This window comes from Acinonyx jubatus, chromosome C1, assembly GCF_027475565.1.
Source record: "Acinonyx jubatus isolate Ajub_Pintada_27869175 chromosome C1, VMU_Ajub_asm_v1.0, whole genome shotgun sequence".
Classification (NCBI taxonomy): domain Eukaryota; kingdom Metazoa; phylum Chordata; class Mammalia; order Carnivora; family Felidae; genus Acinonyx; species Acinonyx jubatus.
Window position 1 is genome coordinate 217,492,403 of NC_069381.1, and position 18,728 is coordinate 217,511,130.

Here is an 18,728-nt window from a genome sequence, read left to right on the forward strand (position 1 = left end):
GGCACAGCCAGACTGGTCATACTGTGTGTATCCAAGCTATAAGACTTCACACCTTTACAGAGGAAGGACTACAGGTTACATCGAGAGAGCTGTGGAACAATGAGTGTCCTGACCCTTGTTATACAGAGGTAGGATCTGGAATTCAAAAGCTGTGCTTCTGTTGATCTGACTCAAACACACTGAGCGGCCAACAGGGGGAAGGAAATTAGCTTCTGAAGCAGTTTTACTATGCTTCTCCTCAAACCCCAAGTAAACATTATCCTAAATAGGCATTCCTCTTAAAACTGGGGACAAGGATGCCCACTGTCACTAAGCCTCATCAAAATTATATTTCAAGTATTAGCCAGTGCAATAAAGAAAAAGAAACTAAAGTCATGAGAATACTAAATAGGGAGGTAAAATGTCAGTATTTGTAGCTGATAAGGTTGTCTTTAACCTGCAGGCAAACCACTGAAAATGACAGGAAACGTAGTATATTTAGTGGATATAGATTATTATAACACAATTACATTTTAATATCTCAACAATTGAAAATGTAATTATAAAAAAACCTACGCAGAGAAAACCAATGAAACTGAAAGGTGGTTCCTTGAAAGGCTTGATAAAATTGACAAACCTCTAGCTATACTGATCAAGAAATAGAAACGAAAAATTAGCAATATCAGAATTAAAGAAGTGTCATCACTTAGGATCCTACCAGCATTTAAAGGACAACAAAGAGATATTGTGAACGACAGTAGGCCAATGTATCTGGCAAGGGAAAGAAAAGGGACTACCTTGAAAGACACAAATTACTAGAAATGACAGAAAAATAAATAAAAAATACGAATAGCTCTGTATCTACTAAAGAAATTTAATTCATAATTAAAAACCTTTCTGCAAGGAAATGGCAAGACTGGATTGCTTCATAGATGAATTCTAACAAACACTGAAGGAAAGAATAATACTAACCCTACACAAGCTTTTTTAGAAAATACAGGAGAAAGAGTACTTCTCGATTCATTCTGTGAGACCAGTATTGCCTTGATACAAAAGCAGACAGAAAGGTTATTTTAAAAAATGAAATCAGAGACTAATATTCCTTACCAACATGAGCATAAATATCTTAACAAAGTATTACTAAATCAAACCCAGTGTTACATAAAAAGTATGATATATCATGACCAAGTGGGAGTTATCTCAAGAACACAGGTTGGCTTAATACTTGAAAAATGTAATTCACCATATTAGGATAGGAAGAAGAAAACCATATAGTCATTTCGATAGAAGCAGAAAAATCATTTCAAAATATTCAACTACTGTTTAAGACTCTTACTAAGCTAAGAGTGGAAGGGAAGATCTTGAACCTGATGAGGGCATCCATGAAACACCAACTGCTAACAAAGGACTTCACGGTGGGAGACATCTGGCTGCCATCAGTAACAAGGCAACTGTGTCCGTCTCACCAATTCCTTCCAGCATTGCCCAGGAGTTCCCAGACGGTGCCACAGCCAAGGAAAGGAAATAAAAGTCACGTCTACTGGAAAGGAAGGGGACATGATCATGCACATAGGAAATCCCAAGAAATTCTACAAAAGAAGCTATAGAACAAATAAGCAAATTCAAGTGGGTCACAGGACACAGGACGACATTACAGAACCTTGATATTTTCATATTCTGGCAGTGAACACTTGGAAAATAAAATAAAATGAACAATATTGTGTGTAACAGCACCAAAAACATGATACATTTTTACATGTGTGAAATGAATTGTAGACATAAATGTAAAAGCTAAAACTATAAACTTCTAAAAGAGCATTGGAGACAGTCTTCTTGACAGCTGGAGTAAAATGGTTATGCATTTGGAAAAATATTACATTGTCCCCTGCTTTTCACCACACACAAGATTCCAGATTAAGGACTTAAATGTTTTTCTAAAACTATAAAATTTTATGTGGAAAGTATAGGTATCTTTTGGCCTTGGGATTAGGAAAGTTTTCTTAAGCCACAAAAAAGCACTATCAAAGGGGCACCTGGGTGGCTCAGTCAGTTGAGCGTCTGACTTTGACTCAGGTTATGATCTTGAGGTCTGTGAGTTCGAGTCCCGCATCGGGCTCTGTGCTGACAGCTCGGAGCCTGAAGCCTGCTTCAGATTCTGTCTCTCTCTCTCTCTCTCTCTCTCTCTCTCTCTCTCTCTCTCGCTCTCTGCCCCTCCCCCACTCATGCTCTGTCTCTCTCTCTCTCTCTCTCTCTCTCTCTGTCAAAAATAAACATTGAAAAAAAGCACTATCAAAGAAAAAATGGACAAATGTGACTATATAAATATGAATTTAAAATCATCAGCCCTAAGGAAGAAAGCGAAATATAAGCGACAAAGCGGGAAAAGATGTATTTATATAAAACTGGTTTCAAGAATATATAAAGAACTCTGTGAATGAATAAGAAAAGAATGATCAACCCAATAGGAAAACTGGCAAAACACCCGAGTAAGCCCTTCATGGACGAGGAGATACTGAAAGCCAACAAAAACAAGGAGAAATATTAGTAATCAGTGAGCTGCACATCAAAAGCTCACGGAGGCAGTTGACAAACCTAAGAAGCCATCTGCTGGTGAAAACGTGGATGGGCAGGATTTCCTAGCAACGGCTGGAGGGAGTGTAAGTCGGGGGAACACTTTGAAAAGGGTCTAACAGTCTGCCTGTCCAGCTGACCATGCGTATAAGCTGTGTGCCCGTGATTCCACCTGTAGGCTTAGCACACTTATACCAGGAGCTAGGAAAGGGGAAAAAAAACAGAAGCAGGTTTCTATCATAACAAAAAGTCCACAACCAACCCAAAGGCCCAGCAAACGACACCGGACAAAGTATGGTGTGGTCACACCACGGATCCCACCGCCGCCCCCACGTTCACGCAGCAGAAAGCAGAGACCCCGGAGATGCGGAGGCCCCTCACGCCTTCCAACAGAAGAGTCCCTATACCCCAGTATCTTATCAGTAAAGTTCATATGTAGCACAAACAAACCATACATGTTTAGGTGATTCATAAAAATCGAAACACGGAAGGGGTAACGAGATCGTGGCCCTGAAAATTCCATCCCCGGGGGTGGGGAGGGGCACGTGCCGGTGAGCCGGTGGACTTTGTAGCTCCCAGGCGTCATTACTTACTCATCTGCATTTTGAGCAGGAACAGTAAACTTTAAGAAGTTGAAAATTTTGAATTCGGAAGTACACTTCCCAGTTTAAAAGAAAAAGTGAGCCTGTGGCAAATACTTCAAAGGGAGGGCCCCGTCCCCATTGCGCCGGTTTCATATGGGATTGCTGTGTATCGAACGAACAAGATTGGGCCTGGCCACCCGAGAGTCACTGGGGTGAGGTCCCACACCACCTCTGCGAGCCCTCGGGTCATCATGCGCGCCTGCTGTCCCCGGGCCTGCTGCCGCTGCTTCCTCTCCAGGGTGTCCCCCCCCCCTGCCTGGTTTCTGGCCTCTCCAGGCACTGAGAGGTGCTGGAGACTTCCGTCTGTCTCCTCGAACAAAGCTGATTTATGTCCATCTTATTCGGCTTCAAGCCACTGCCTCCAATCACAACACTGCTTTATTCTTGGGGTCTCTCCTGGTGCCCGTGCACCTGGGCGCCCCTCCCTCGGAAGCTGGTAGAGCTGCACGGGGGCTCCTGCCAGGTACCTGTGCGTCTGCAGCACAGGGCGCAAAGGAGCCCACTGTGAGCTGAGCAAGACTGCGGGACACAGCTCCAGCCCCTCCTGCCCAGGCTGCCGGGCCCACCACTGCCTGCCCTCGGACCCCTGCCTCTCCGACTTCTAGAAAGACAGAGGTTTACAAACATCTCTGCCTCCACCTCCCCAGGGAGACGGACAGCGCAGCTGAACAAGCTGACCTTGACCTCCTCTCGCAGCCCCTCCTTCTGCAGCCTCCGCCTCAGGGGTGGAGGAGGTGGGGTGGAGAGAGTCACATCCTGACCACCCCTGGTCCTGTGCTCCAAGCCAGCAGAGGGAGGGGAGAGGCCTTTGGGGTACACTGACGGACGAGCCCTGTGCCCTCCACACCTAGGTAGGACTCTGACACCGCCCCAGGGAGGGCCAGGCCCAGGATGCCTCCGGGCCCCTGAGAAGCCTGGAAGGGAAATGCTGGAGTGACCTGGGGGTGAGCCTTTGCTGGGCAGACGGCGGAGAGGGTGGGTGTCAGGCTGAAGCCGCAGGGCACACGTGGAACCCTGGGTGTGGTGGAGGCCCGTGTAGAGCCCATGCAGGGCTGTGTCATCCCGTGCAGGGCCCATGTAGGGCCACGCAGCCTCCTATCCTGTCTCTGCAGAGACAGACAAGTGCCCCTGTCTCTGCAGAGACAGATGAGTGCCAAATGCAGCCTTGCAGAAATGGAGGCTCCTGCCGGGACCTCCCGGGGGCCTTTGTCTGCCAGTGCCCCGCAGGCTTCACTGGAGTCCACTGCGAGACAGGTAGGGGCTGCGCTTGGGTGGGTCCCCTGAGCGGCTGGGCCCTCACCCACGATCGCGATGCCCCGGACACCCCGGGCAAACCTGTTTTCAACAAGCCTAGACCCTGGACCGCTGAGAGGGCAGAGGGAAGGGGCTGGGGCCCATGGCCCAGCTGGACAGGCCCCCTGGTGGGAGGGACCCCAGGGCTGAGGGGGTTTGCCCAGCCCCCCCACCTGGCATCTCTCCTCGGTTCCCCTTCCCTTCTTCCCGCTGTCCTCTCCTCCCTCCCCCAGACACCCCCTTGCGGCTCTGGCCGACTCTCTGGGTATTCTCCAGAGGTGGATGCCTGCGACTCCAGCCCCTGCCAGCACGGAGGCCGGTGTGAGAACGGTGGCGGGGCCTACCTGTGCGTCTGCCCAGAGGGCTTCTTCGGCTACCACTGCGAGACAGGTAGGGAGGTGGGGGCAAGTCCCTGCTCCCTCTCCAGCGGCCCCAGCTCCCCCCGGGAGACTCAGGCTGGCCCCTTGTCCAGCCTGGACGGGCGGAGCTCACCACAGCCCCAGAGTCCTCACGGCTCCTTACGGCTGGAGACGCTCCCCACCTTTTCCCCCTTCATAGGACTTGCCACTGTCTGGAGCCGCCTCTGCGATATAACCCCAACTTGCTGACCTCAGCTCTCCTCCTGGGATGGGTGTGTCCTGGGGGCACATCCTGGCCTATCCTGTTCTAGGCCCCAAGCCAGGCCCGGCCGGCGGCACCGCACTGTGTAGGGTGCACGCTGCAGGGCAGCGAGGGCTGTGCTGGGGATGAGGTGTGCCATCCACACACTGCAGGGCGGCGGTGGGGAGGGGGCCCGGGCGGAAGCATGGCGGGACCGTTTGCGGCCAGGGGATCTCACCGCGCAGGCTTGGGGTGGGCGCGGGCACACCCGAAAGAGCAAGGTTAGTGGCTGTGACGGTGATAAGGGGACACGTTGGTTGTTTGCCATTGTTTCCTGAGGCTCCACTGGGAACCTGCTGACCCCTGGCCCTGGCCTGGGAAGCCCAGGTCCGCTCGGTGCCCGCAGCCCTGGCGCAGAGGGAGGCTGCAGAGGGCTGGGGCCCTTGGATGCCCGGCTGCCAGCTGCCCCCCCAGGAGGGGCCAGCACCGCGCTCACCCCCGAGTCACCGCCTGCCAGCCCACCTTGGCTTGGAGCAGCAGTGGGACAGCCCGGCTCAGGAGGAAAGACACACTTGCCCAGCCCCTCAGTGGGACCTCCAGCAAGCCCTGCAATCCCCATCAGACAATGTCCCCTCCTTCACTTCCTAAATCCCTGCCTGTGATGGTACCAGCCACCTCCACCCCACAAACACACCCACACAGGAAGGACAAGGGTCCCGCTGGCGGAGCTGCTAAAACCCCAGTGTTCACCAATACTTTCCCCTCTCCCAGTGAGCGACCCCTGCTTCTCCAGCCCCTGTGGGGGCCGCGGCTACTGCCTGGCCAGCAACGGGTCCCACAGCTGCACCTGCAAAGTGGGCTACACGGGCAAGGATTGCGCCAAAGGTGAGGTGGCAGAGGCACCAGTGTGGGGGGCGGGGCCTCCCTCACCCCTCAGAGGGCACAGGCGCCCCCGGGGACAGGCCACAGTGCTGAGCGGCCCCCCAGAGCAGAGTGTCTAGGCAGCTGCTCACCCAGGCTCTGCCCGAGAAGCAGGGAGGGTTATAAAAATACTCCGGGAGGCATAAATGCAGTCGCAGGTGCGCACACACCTGAGACCTGGGAGGCACTGGCCAGAGGCTGAGAGAAGAGGTCCATCGCAGGCGACAGGAGCTGGCTCCCCACCCCCGGCAGCTGCCCCACCTCCACCCCCCAGGGTAGCAGGCCCAAGAGCCACCAGGTGAGATATCTGACTGGGGGCCAGGGCTTCCGTGGCCGACAGCTGACCACCCCCTTCCCTTGTTCTCCACCGAAACCCTGAAGAGCTCTTCCCGCCGACGGCCCTCAAGGTGGAGCGAGTGGAGGAGAGTGGGGTGTCCATCTCCTGGCGTCCGCCTGAAGGTCAGGCCGCCAGGCAGATGCTGGATGGCTACGCGGTCACCTACGCCTCCTCGGACGGTGCCTACCGCCGCACAGATTTCGTGGACCGGAGCCGCTCCTCGCACCAGCTCCGGGCCCTGGCAGCCGGCAGAGCCTACAACATCTCCGTGTTCTCCGTCAAGCGCAACGCCAACAACAAGAATGACATCAGCAGGCCGGTGCTGCTCCTCACCCGCACACGTGAGTGCCCGCCTGGACGTGCCTGCTGCCACCTGGAGAGGCACACTGGCCAGGCACCCCGAGGCACCTGTTCCCTGGGCAGTGGCTAACAGAGATAAGAGCCGGTGGCTTAGGAGTGAGGCTAGGGGAGAAGTGGGGGTCTCCCTGAGAAGGCCCCTGTGACGAGCCAGCGCATGTTGGGGCGTCCAGGAGGCCACCCCAACATGCTGAGGGGGGAGACGGCAGCTCAGAGGGGCCGGGGAGGGAGCCTGCTGGTGGCAGGTCTAGAGAAGGGGGGTGGGGCAGAGAGGGTGCCTCTAGTGCTGTTGCAGAGTAGCTGGAAACCTAGCCGAGGGAGACCTCGGGGCCTTAACTGGCTTGCCTGTTTCTGGGCTCTACGGGGGAGGAGCCAATGGTGGGCAGGGGCCAGGGGACCCTGGGGACTTTGGAAGGGGGTGCTGGAGGCTGGAGGGAGGAGTATGGATCAGGCAATGGTCCCTTGGGCAGCACTGAGGGGCCGTGAGGGCAGCCAGTAGGGGTTCAGAGTGTGGCCAGCACACAAGGGGCTCCGTGCCCGCCACACCAGGTGCTGGCACAGGTCAAAGCAGGCAGGCGGGGCCAGCCACAGGAGCGCCGTGAGGCCAGACAGCCATGGCCCACCGGTGGGGACTCGGGCTGGGTAAGGAGGGAGGTGAGGACGCTCAGAGGCATGGAGAGGAACTTAGCGGGAGAAGGGAGGGTGCCCTAACATCACCTGCCAGCCCGAGCCAGACACTAACCCTGAGGACATTGAGGGCCAAGTGAGAGAGGAGATAAGAAACTCAGGACAGGTGTGTCGTGGGAAAGCACAGCCAAGAGGCACCTACAGCGAACTTGGGCAGCAGGTAGGCTGAGCGAGCTTGTGGGGTGGAGTGGGCTCAGCCTGAGCTTGGCTTCAGGAAGAAGTGGCACCCCTCCCCCTCCCCCATCAGAGTGGGGTCTCCCCAGGAGATCACGGTGGACAGAGCCAGCACTGTCCGCCAGACCGGGCACCGCACCTGCCCAGGGAGCCAAGGGCTCCCCTCCCAGCTCCCGTGCTGAACCCAGACCCTTCCCTGCGGCAGCCCAGAGCTTTCCCGGCTTCTATGCCCGCTGGCCCAAGCGTCACCCAAACGTTCACTGTCAGTGTGACCAAATCAGACAGACACAGGGGAAGGGGATTCCCAGGGTCCGTGCACGTCCAAACATGTCTAAATAGGCAAGACTGCGGGCCTCCGGTGGAGCTGACTGCACCGCCCACCCCAGGCTGGAGTCCGGGGCCTGACTTCCCCTAGTCCCACTGTGGCCAAGGGGTGCACTCAGCAAGCCCAGGTGGGCCCGCACCTCACTTGGGCCACCTCTGTGACCCCCAGCACACTTCCTGAGCCTTGTCTCATTGTCTCAAGCCCCTGCCCTCCCCTGGAGACGAGGAGGTGCCAGCATCAGCTGAGGGGCCCATTGCCCCCCAGGACCCCGCCCCGTTGAGGGCCTTGAGGTCACCAACGTGACAGCCAGCACCATCTCAGTGCGGTGGGCTCTGCACAGGATCCGTCACGCAACGGTCAGCGGTGTTCGTGTGTCCATCCGGCATCCCGAGGCCCAGGAGGACCAGTCCACCGATATGGACAAGAGCGTGGACAAGTTCACGTTCGGGTGAGAGCACAGGGCCGGTCTTCCCTTCCCTCCGGGCCCCAGAGCTTCCTCCTCTCTCCCTCTGTGTCCTTACCCTGCCATTCCCCAGCTGCCCAGCCTGCCGTGAGAAGCAGGGATGTGTGTGTGTGCGCTCCCCCCCGCCCCGGGTCCCCCAGGCACCTGCCCGCCCTGCCTCATCACGGGGCTGCAGAGACTCTCAAAAACTCTGGGAGGTGCTGCCTCCTGCACAGATAAGGAGGGAGACTGGGCCTCCTGGAGGGCAGCACGGCCTGAGTCACACAGGCCCCTCCCCTGAAAGGGAGACGCAGGGCACCCCTGCAGCTGCTTTACATTTTTATGCTGTTTAAATAATATGGTCAAACCTTAAACTGGGCACAGAACCATCTTATGCTGAATGATTACAAATCAGATGCAAACGGAATTACAAACTAGCTCCGAGCAGCTGAGGACTGAAGTGTGCTCGGACAGCCCGCAGCGAAGGCTCACACTCCACGGCCTCAGCCCCCAGCAGCCCCGTGGGCCTTCACCAGCCAGAGGGGCTTCCGAGACCTGCTGGGGATGGTGCTGGAAGACAGGAGTGTGGGAAGGAAGACTAGCTGGCCGCGGCCTGGGGTCCCTGTGCCTGCAGCGTGCACACAGCTCTGGTAGAGGACAGGCCCACCTAACTGCCCACACCCGACAGCAGCGGGCCACGTCGCCAGATCAGCAGCATCCTGCCCAGAGCAGCCACAGGCCACGGCCATGGGGAGGGCTGTCCGGAAGGCAGGCGCTGCAGGGGTCAGGGCAGGAGAGCCGGGCACAGCGCTCAGTCCCCTCTGCACCACTGAGCTGTGTTGCTTCTAGTTGGCGGACTTTCCAACGCCGTATTTTCCATGCCTGCTGTGCTGGAGACAAGACTCTGCTCTCTTTGTCTCTTAAGTGTTGCTGTGACCTTTCTTGATGTACATCCTGCCCACTTCCGAAGAACAGTGTCACAAAAACACACGTGGGGCCCCGGGTGGGCACTTGGTGAGTCAGGGTCCCCAAGACCACCCAGCTCGGTGAGTCACTGGGGGCCCCCCTGAGACTCAGCACAGGCCGCGCTCCCAGCTGGGATTCACAACACAGAAATGGTAGGGCGCGCAGGAAGGGAGAAGTCGGGGGAGCAGGCCTGAGCTCCCGGGCACCCTCCCTGTGCACTCACACAGGCCACCACCAGGTGCCTGTGAGAGACGCAGCACCCGGGGTTTTAATCGGGGGCTGGGCACGGGGCCCCCTGGGCCTGGCGTAGATTCCGGATGCCCGGGCGGAAGCGGGTGCTCAGCTCGAACCACACCGCACAGACCGCACAGACGTCAGGAGGCAGAGAGGTCCTCTGATCCATGAGTTCCAGCCGCGGGCCACCTGGCGGGCGGGCGTTCCTGAGGAGGGCAGTGGGGCCTGCTGGTCAACCCTTTCTGCACAATGACCTCCAAGGGCCCTCCCTTTTCTGGCCTCTCCTGTCTGAACACCAGCCTGGGCACTACAGCCGCCGCAGGCAGGCGTGGGCTCTTCTCGACCCTTGCCCTGTTCTAGACAGACAGACCAGGGAGGAGCTCCCACCTGAGGAGCACACAGGTCTCAGCCCACAAATCTGGTCCTTGTGGAGGCCCCCCCGGGCCACCTGCAGGACCACTCACACCTCTTCCCCCACCTGTGTGGGAGGAGTCACAGTCTGTAATGGAGTCTCTCCCCCTCCCCTCCCCTCCCCTCCCGAAGGGCCCTGCTGCCAGGAAGGAGATACACCATCCACGTGACTGCCCTCAGTGGGCTCGGGGGACAGGAGCCTCCCACTGAGAGTCTGGCCTCGGCCCCGATGCACGTGTGGACACGTGAGTACAGTGGCATGAGCTCAGCTCTTAAGGGAACTTTGCCAGCCATCACCTCCCTCCGGCCCCAGTCCTACCAATGTGGCCCTGGTGCCCCAGAGGTCTCTTCCCCTCCAGTGCCAGGGAAGGCGGCCTTCCCAGGAAGCCCCCTGCTTGCGCATTCACCCGGCACCCGGATGCTCCTGGGCTCCTACCGGATGGGAGTCACAAGCCAAAGGCCAGAGGGGCACACCGGTGAATGCACACGCTGTCCACTCCTGATCTCCATGGTGTCTCATGGGCAGGAGACCTGGCCCTCACCAGCCCTCCCAGCCCAACGTGTGGGAGGGGGCTAGAGTGCCGTGCGGCCCACGCACAAGGGGACCAGTGAACACGGGGGATGCGTGGTGAGGACGGAAGGTCTGGGCGGGGCCTTGCCCAGCGGGGAGGCATATGGATGGCCCGTGGGGCAAGGGTGGTCACAGGCTCAAGTCCTGGCACTGACCCTGAGGCTGGGACCCTGGCCCATTCCCTGCCTGTCTAGCCCAGCCCCTCTTATGTGTCCCAGGAGAAGGTGCATATGGCCAGGCTTAGGGGATCAAAAGGAGGACACGCTGACAGGCTGCACAGGCATGGGGGCCTCCGTGGGTGCACCGGGCAGCATTCTGGGGTGCATCTCGGGCAGGAGGACGTGCTGCTACAGACACCCCTCCACACCATCCTTCAGGACCATAAGGTTGTCCGTAATGACCAGACTTGGCTTCGCACGAGGCTTTGGCAATCCACGTCAGATCTGTAAATGTGGCGGTGGCAGGAGACCCCGCCGGCCCCTGTCACCTCCCTCCCCTGCTCTGTGCCGATCAGGGCCCCTGCCACCAGCAAACCTGACTGCCGCCAGAGTCACGGCCACCTCTGCCCACGTGGTCTGGGACACCCCCACTCCGAGTACCTTGCTGGAGGCATACGTCATCAACGTGACCACCAGCCAGAGCACCAAAAGCCGCTACGTTCCCAACGGAAGGCTGACGTCCTACACGGTGAGGGACCTGCTGCCAGGGCGGCGGTACCAGCTCTCGGTGACAGCCGTGCAGAGCACAGAGGGTGACCAACTGCACAGCGAGCCTGCTCACCTCTACATCATCACCTGTGAGTGCAGCCCTACCAGGGCTGGGGGGAGGGGACGGCCACACACACAAGGCCCCGTGGTCTGCTCAGGACCCATGGGGCCATGGTGAGTGCAGCCTGGCCCCTGGTGCTCCCTGTGGGCCACCAGCAGGGCAGCGGCCCGGGCTGCCATCCCTGGGGAGTGGTGTCCTGGCCCAGGAGACGGCTCAGCCCCAGGACCCTCTCCCAGCACAGACCACAACTGACCCACGGACATCAGACAGACAACCTCAAAACAGGACTGTGTTAACGCAGGAGAATTGGGGGTGTGAAAATCGGTGGGGGAGGAAGGACTTGTGTGCAGTTGGCACAAGGTCAGTACACTAGGAATTTGGAGACACAAGCATCTTGCTCCTCACCTTGTCCCCGGGGCGTGGCCGTGCAGCCAGGCCTCACCCATGAGGAGCCAATGGACAGAAGCATGGGAGAGAGAGAGGCCCAGGATGGCCACAGGAAGGGGAGCCTGGGGGAGGCCCAGACAGATGGACGGTGGGAAGAGCTCAGGAACGCAGAGTCTCAGAGAGGCCACATGGAGGACGTGGCCCGCAGGATCACCCAGGTCCCTCACAACCCTGCTCACGTTCTCAAGCTGTAGGAAGACGGTACATCCGGACAGGTGCTACAGTGAGGGCAACAAAGGGAGAAGAAAGAACAGTGGGGTGGACAGTGGCTGAGGCAGAACAGAGCCCCAGAGAGCAGACACGCGGGCACCACGCAGGAGGTGGACGCTAGCTCCGAGAGGTTCAGACCCAGCACGGCTGCATGCACCTGCCCAAGGGAGGGCTGAAGGGCACAGTCAGGCAACAAGGACCCACGGAGGCGCCTGGTCCTCCCGCTCTGGGCGTGTGCAGGGTGGGGGCCTCGCTGAGGTGTCCCGTCAGGTCTGAGTGGCTGGCCGTGCCCTGCAGAGCGAGAGCCTGGGCCCAAGGTGGGCCAGGACAGCTTGTCCCACGAGCCCTGGGATGGGAAGCGGGTGGAGGCGGGGGTGGGCACGGACAGGGCCCAGGGCTTCTCGGAAAGCCGTGAGCCTGCCGCGAGATCTCGGGCATGCACACGCCCCTCTTCAGTCCTCCCCCTCCGAGGGGCCGGGAGGGTCAGGCCTTGTGCAGCCACCCGCTCCTCCCACCCACCTGCAGCCCCAAGGGACGGCGCTGACAGACGCTGGCACAGGGAGGGACTCCATCCACGGGTGCTCAGAAACAGACCGCCCCCCGTGCGCCTGCCGGAGCACCTGCTCAGTGACCGTGACGCCCCTGAAGCTCAGACCCCGGCCCCCAGGTGCAGCCTCAGCCGCCCCCACCCGGAGCGCGCAGCCCCAGCCAAAAGCCCCACAGTGGTGACGCATGGTGACTCCCTTGGCAGGTTCTCGGAGCTTGTGGACGGCAGAGGGCGAGTGAGTGCCAAGTTTAGTGGCTCACCTGGCAAATCGGTCACCGTGAGATCACGTGAGTGCCTCAGCCAGCCCCTGTAGCCTCACTGCCACCTCATCCGGCCCTTGTCCCCGGCACCCTGAGAGCTTAAGGACAACCCTCCCCACCCAACCCCCAACCCCGACACCTGACGCCACCTTCAGCAGGGACCTGGCGCAAGGCCAGGCCCTCACACCTGCACAGGCTCACAGGAGCCTTCCTGACTCGGAGCCGAAGTGCAGGTTGCTGGCAGGGCTCGGGGGCACAAGTTGGTCTGAGGCACAGAAGCTGGCCTTGCTTCAGGAGTCCCCGCGTGGCTTGCGACACTAAGCAGGAGAGTGTGACGCCATCTAACTCGTTGCTGCTCCCAGCACACCAGCCTCGCCTGGGGGCTTCTAGAAGTGCAGGGCCCCACCCAGAGCTGTGCAGCTGGAGTCTTTTAACAAGGAGCCAGGTGACAGCAGGCACATCAGTCAGCGGACTGCACCTCTCTGCTACAGTAAGAGATCGTGTCCCGTGTTCCAGGCAGAGCCTTGGGTTCAGATCCTGCTCGGCCTGGATGGGTGGGATCACCCGTGGCAGGCCGGCAGGCCTCTCTGCAGGGCCCCAGCAGCACAGGGCATGGGCGATGGGCCCCGATGGCCTGGCCCCTTCTCATGTGCTTCCGCAGGAGCAGGTGGCCAGGAACCTGTCTGCAACAGGTCCTCCCCAAGACTGTGGCACAGCAGGCCAGGAGCCACACGCCCACTGGCTGCCCTGCCCCGAAGGCCCTCAGGACACTGTAAACCAGGGCCCGTCCTCATGGATTCCCTGGCAGAGAACCTGATTACCAGTTTAGTGAGGATTTTCAACCAACACAGACATTCCTGGGCCAGGAAACAAAAGGGAGAGTGATGAGCGGGTGGTGTCGCAGCCCTGGCGGCCAGCAGAGGAGCAGCCGAACGGCTCGCCGCACACAGCGACCAGGAGCAGGAAGGGCCCGGGCAGGTGTCTGGGCAGCTGCGCAGGCTGGGCTGCGTCTGGACACCCTCCTAAAGCCATTAAGCACACGGGCAGGGACCCCTCAGAAAAGCAGACTTACACACAGGGGTGGCCAAGTACAAGGTCCGCCTGAAGGTGGATGGGGGTGGAGAAGGCACCACAGCCCTCCAGAAGCAGGGGTGGAGAGTGAAGAGAGCAGAATTTGACCACAGGAAGGACAGCACAGCATCAGCCACCTGGAGGGATGGGGCCACCGGGTTGGATAGGACATTCGGCCCAGCCTCAGGCCACCAGTGACCTTCACCAAAGCAGCTGTGAGGTTCAGCAGGACAGGGAGGAAAGCTCTCCTGCTGGAGGGAGTGCAGGGGCCCGTGGGACTCTGCCCAAGTGGGGGAGGGGGCAGCAGGGAAGTGGGCACCGAGCGCTCACCACGGCCATCCCTGCACCCTGAGGGAGAGAAGCAGCTCAAGGACACCCAAGAACAATCCTGGGCACGAGGCAGCAGGCTGTGTGGTCAGCACACCGGGGCATTCTCGTTTCTCCTAGAACCCACGGCTCTCGCGCAGCTCGAGAACACGGAGGAGGCCCCCAAGCAGGCGCCTGAGCAGGTCGGCCTGGCCCTCCAGCTCCCTGAACGCAGCAGCGACAAGGACATGGAAAGTAAGTCAGCAGGAGTGGACTTTCAGAGCTGACCACCTTATGGGGCCTTAGGGCCGGAGGTGAGGAGGGGGCCGCCCACAGGGAAGAAGCGGGAGACACAGAGCTGCCCAAGGAGCAGCCAAACACCCTGTCCTGGAAAGGGTGGGCGAAGCTCACCACACGGGCCGCGGCGCCCACATCTCTGTGTACAGAGAACAGGCTGGGAGCACACTCACCCAAACGACCCAGGCCTGCCCTGGAGGGACAGCCCCTTCCCCCCCAACAGAAAGCACAGCCCTTGCTTCTCCAGAGGACCATGCTGAGCAGGGTGCAGAAGTCCCGGAGGGGCAGCCGGGACAGCTCCGAGACACACGTCCGTCACCCAAACTCAGACCCCGGCCCCACCTTTCCTCCTCGCTCTAACCCCTGGAGCTGGGTCCCTCTGGGGACCGTTCCTGCAGGACCCAGCGGCCCTTTCTCCCAAGTCACACCACAGGCCCAGGCTGGGCCCTCCCACCAACCAGACCCCAAGGAAGGCGGGAACGGTGAGCCAAGTGCCCGAGATGCCGCCTCCGAGGGCGCGTCTCGCCTGCAGGCCTGCCCCGGGTGACCCAAAGACACCCGCACACATCAAGGGCATCTGCGCCAGAGGGTGTGTGTGCCTGGAGTTGCCCTCAGCCCGAGGAGCCCCGAGAGGGTGGTCTGCATGACCCCATTAGTTGAGGTGGGTGCAGAGTAAAGTAAAAATTATGTTGCTGTTGTTTTGTAAGTGACATAAGCACCCATGTCATCAGAGGGTCTGTGTTAGTCAGCCCTTTCCAATATGAGACGCTGCGTTTCATAAAACTCTGGAACCAGAGAGACGTGAATTACCGCTCCTTCTCAAGGCGGGGGTTCAAGCTGGCCCCGGACGTCACTGCAATCTGCAGTGTTTGCTAACGAGAGCCATGCAGGCAGGCGGGGGAGGGGCAAAAGGAGGTTTCAGGTGATCAACAGGAAAAAAAATCATCAACATCCCCGAGGTGTGCAAAGTTAATTGTGGCTTTTGGTTCCTGTTACACCTATTTGGGGACCATGGACAGCCCCTTTTATTTAGTTTAATAAGTTACCTTTTGCTAAGATAACGAGTGACCTTTAGATGTGGAACCCGACCCGTGAACTAGAACACGAACAGTAACCTGTATCTCGCTGTTGTACTGCCAGCTAGCCATGCCCCTGGACTCCGTGTTAAGTCCCTTTGCTCTGCTGCAGGGTGGGCGGTGGGGAGGGGGCCTCACACATACCCACGTTTGCCTCAACAGTTGAGGTTTTTTAGTTACAAGGTGTCTGCCGTGCACATCCTCCCGGACCGTCAGTAAGGTCGGTCAGAGCTGTCGTTCGTGGCCACAGCTCATTCACGCACGAGTGAATTCGCCGCAGCCTTGTCCACTCTTTGCCCAGAGGGCACCTGGGTCGTGTTGGGCTGTCACTGGCAGCGTCACCATCAAGTTCCTACATGTATCCCCTGGCACACGTGCAAGAGTAGAAATGCTGGGCTTGGGATGTGTGAAAGCCCAAGTCACTCAAGAGTGCGAACCTGTTTTCTGAGTGGGGACGTGAGTTCATACTCCCTCCAGCTATGATCAAGAGTGTGGTTAAGCCAGTCTCTCTAAAACTGATCTGGCAGGGTTTCCAGATTCTGCCAGTGGAATGGGGATGAAGCACACCCCTTGGGATCTGGATTTGTGTCTTGAATGCGGATACGGTCAAGCATCTTTTCATTGGTCTTGACCAAAGGCTCTGGGTCCACCGCTCTGTTCCACTGTTTTGCCTTCCTGAAGCCAACACCACGATTTTAATGGCGCTATCTTTGGTAAGACATGCTATCCCTCAGGGCCCACCCACTCACTCCGACCTTCAGTGTTGGCTGTTCTTGGTCTTCTTTCTATAAAAGTTTATACCCAGGGGCACTTGGGTGGCTCAGTAGGTTGAGTGCCAGACTTCGGCTCAGGTCATGATCTCATGGTTTGTGGGTTCGAGCCCCGTGTCGGGCTTTGTGCTGAAAGCTCAGGGCCTGGAGCCTGCTTCAGTTTCTGTGTCTCCCTCTCTCTCTCTGCCCCTCCCCTGCTCGTGCTCTGTCTCTCTCTCCAAAATAAACAAACATTAAAAAAAATTTTTTTTAAGTTTATAACCATCTTGTGGAGTCCCACAAAGCACTTGGGATTTGGCCCTACATGCCTGAAAATGCTCTTAGTGGCTGTCACATTTGAAAGACAATTTGAGTGGGTATAAAATTCGAGGTTCAAAGGTTGTCTACCTTTCAGTTCTTCAAACATTAGTCCCCTGTCATCTGTCCAGCACTGCTGTCAATGGGTGTCAATCTTATTCCTGTTTCCTTATAGGATATCTGCTCATTTTCTCCGGAAGCTCTTAGATTTTTCTTTCTCAAGGAAAGGAGGATCCCCAGAGAGCCCTAGACACAATTAACACTCTTGATTGGTGTCTCCTCACCAGGCAGCTCTCTGGGTTAGGGGTGCACCTTTGAGCTCCCAGGGAAAGTTCATGGAGAGGAGGAGGATCCCCAAGATCATAACCTGCCCCTACAGAGGTCTGGAGTGGCCACTGAGGCTAGTCAAATTCTTCCTGTTTCCTCCAAATTCTCACCCCAGCAGGATTTGGGGGTTCTCCCGGTTTTATCCCCTGCATACCAGAGACAGGCAGGCAGTCTCCATCCTCGGGTGACAGCAGCAAGGGCAGAACTTACACCTCTTTACTCTGTGACTTATCATCACGTGGGAGCCTCCCACTGCCACCACCCCAGAGTGCAGCCATACCCATTCCCCACCCCGTTCAAAACAGCCACCTCTGTTAAAGGGTGCATAGCTCACAATAAACTCGGGATTCAGTGGGCTGACTTCACAAGATGAGGCTACAGTGGGCAGTGCCCTGGTGAAAATCCCACTGCTGCATGACCTGCAGGCTTAGGGCCTCAGCTGCCCAAGAGTGGAGCGAACATCAGTCAGTCTCTGCAGCCTGGTGTCCCGATCACAAAGGGTGAGGGTAGCTGGCAGAGGCTCACGGGCTCCACACAGGCCTGCGCACTGCCATGTTCCGTAAGCTTGCCATAAAATATCTATGGACATGGTGTATAGAGCCTAAATTCCATATGGAATTGGAAGGGACCCGGAATAACAAACACTATCTTTAAAAAGCAGAAAGACCCATACACCCCGTTGTCAAAACTTACCACAGAGCAACGGTAATAGGTCAGTGTGATACTGGCACAAGGACAGGCTTATAACCAACAGAACAGAACTGAAAGCCAAGAAAGAAACCCATACGTCTGTGGTCAACTGATTTCAACGAGGAGGCCAAGACCATTCAATGGGGGAAAGAACAGCTTTCGACACATGGGAGCTGGGAACCCTGGACGTCCACATGCAGAAGAATGAAGTCAGACCTCAACTTCACACCATACACAAAATTAACCCAACAGACCAACTACTTAAATCTAAGAGCAAAAACTGTAAAACTCTCAGGAAAAAACACAGGGGTAAATCTTCATGACCTTGGATTTGGCAAAAGACTTTAGATAGACACCAACAGCCTGAGCAACAAAAGAAAAAAAGGCAGATTGGACTCATCAGAATATAAAGCTTTTTGTGCTTCAAAGGACGTTATCAGAGAGAAGACAGCCCAGAGAATGAGAGACAATATCTGCAAACATATACCTGAAAGGCATCTGTATCCAAACTATATAAAGAATAACTTTGCCTGAATAAAAGATAACCCTAGTAAGAAACAGACAAAAGGATCTAAACACTTATTTCTAGAAGGAAGATACACAAATGGCCAAGAAGCCCATGAAAAGATGTTTGGCATCATTAGGCATCAGGGAAACGCTAGTCAAAACCAGTGAGATGCCACCTCATACCTGCAGGATGGCTAGAACGAAAAGGTGACAATGAGCACCGGTGAGGATGTGGAGAAACTGCTGGTGGGCACGTAGAGTGGTGCAGCATGACGGGGGAAGGCAGGTGCAGCACGGGGCGGGGTGGGGGTGGGGGGGAGACAGGTGCAGCGCGTGGTGGGGAAGGCAGGTGCAGTGCGTCGGGGGAAGGCAGGGGCAGCAGGTTGAGGGAAGACAGGTGCAGCATGGCGGGGCTGGGGGGAACACAGCCCGGCAGTTCCTCAAAGAGCTGAACCGAATTATATGACCCAGAAAATTCCACCACTCCTAGGTATGTACCCAAGAGAAATGAAAACAGATGCCCACACAGGGACTTGTGCACGAATGCTCATAAGAACATCATTCACCATCCCCAAAAGATGGAAACAACCCAAATGTCTACCAACTGGCGAACGGATACACGGAATGTGGTCCACACAGTGGA

General features: G+C 57.3%; 2 protein-coding genes across 14 annotated transcripts in view; one reads left to right on the plus strand and one right to left on the minus strand.

The window, feature by feature from the left end:
- The window catches only part of SNED1 (sushi, nidogen and EGF like domains 1), an 87,675-nt gene that overhangs the window by 54,329 nt on the left and 14,618 nt on the right, over window positions 1–18,728 (plus strand). For 7 of the 13 annotated variants that reach the window (XR_008295679.1, XR_008295678.1, XM_053216070.1 and 4 more), the window contains 9 exons: window positions 4,335–4,877; window positions 5,859–5,972; window positions 6,390–6,686; window positions 8,153–8,336; window positions 10,074–10,186; window positions 11,027–11,308; window positions 12,463–12,604; window positions 12,689–12,771; window positions 14,263–14,376. Coding sequence is in view for 10 of the 13 variants with exons in the window: in XM_053216070.1 (XP_053072045.1) it covers window positions 4,335–4,877; window positions 5,859–5,972; window positions 6,390–6,686; window positions 8,153–8,336; window positions 10,074–10,186; window positions 11,027–11,308; window positions 12,463–12,604; window positions 12,689–12,771; window positions 14,263–14,376 (1,872 nt within the window). In the remaining 3 variants the exon portion in view is untranslated. Of the gene's footprint in view, window positions 1–4,334; window positions 4,878–5,858; window positions 5,973–6,389; window positions 6,687–8,152; window positions 8,337–10,073; window positions 10,248–11,026; window positions 11,309–12,462; window positions 12,605–12,688; window positions 12,772–14,262; window positions 14,377–16,736; window positions 18,383–18,728 lie in introns of those variants that run through there. The other 6 variants (XM_053216074.1, XM_027045538.2, XM_053216072.1 and 3 more) reach the window with 5 other exon arrangements.
- MTERF4 (mitochondrial transcription termination factor 4) overlaps window positions 1–18,728 on the minus strand; it is a 70,769-nt gene that overhangs the window by 31,850 nt on the left and 20,191 nt on the right. The gene's annotated exons all lie outside the window — the stretch shown is intronic.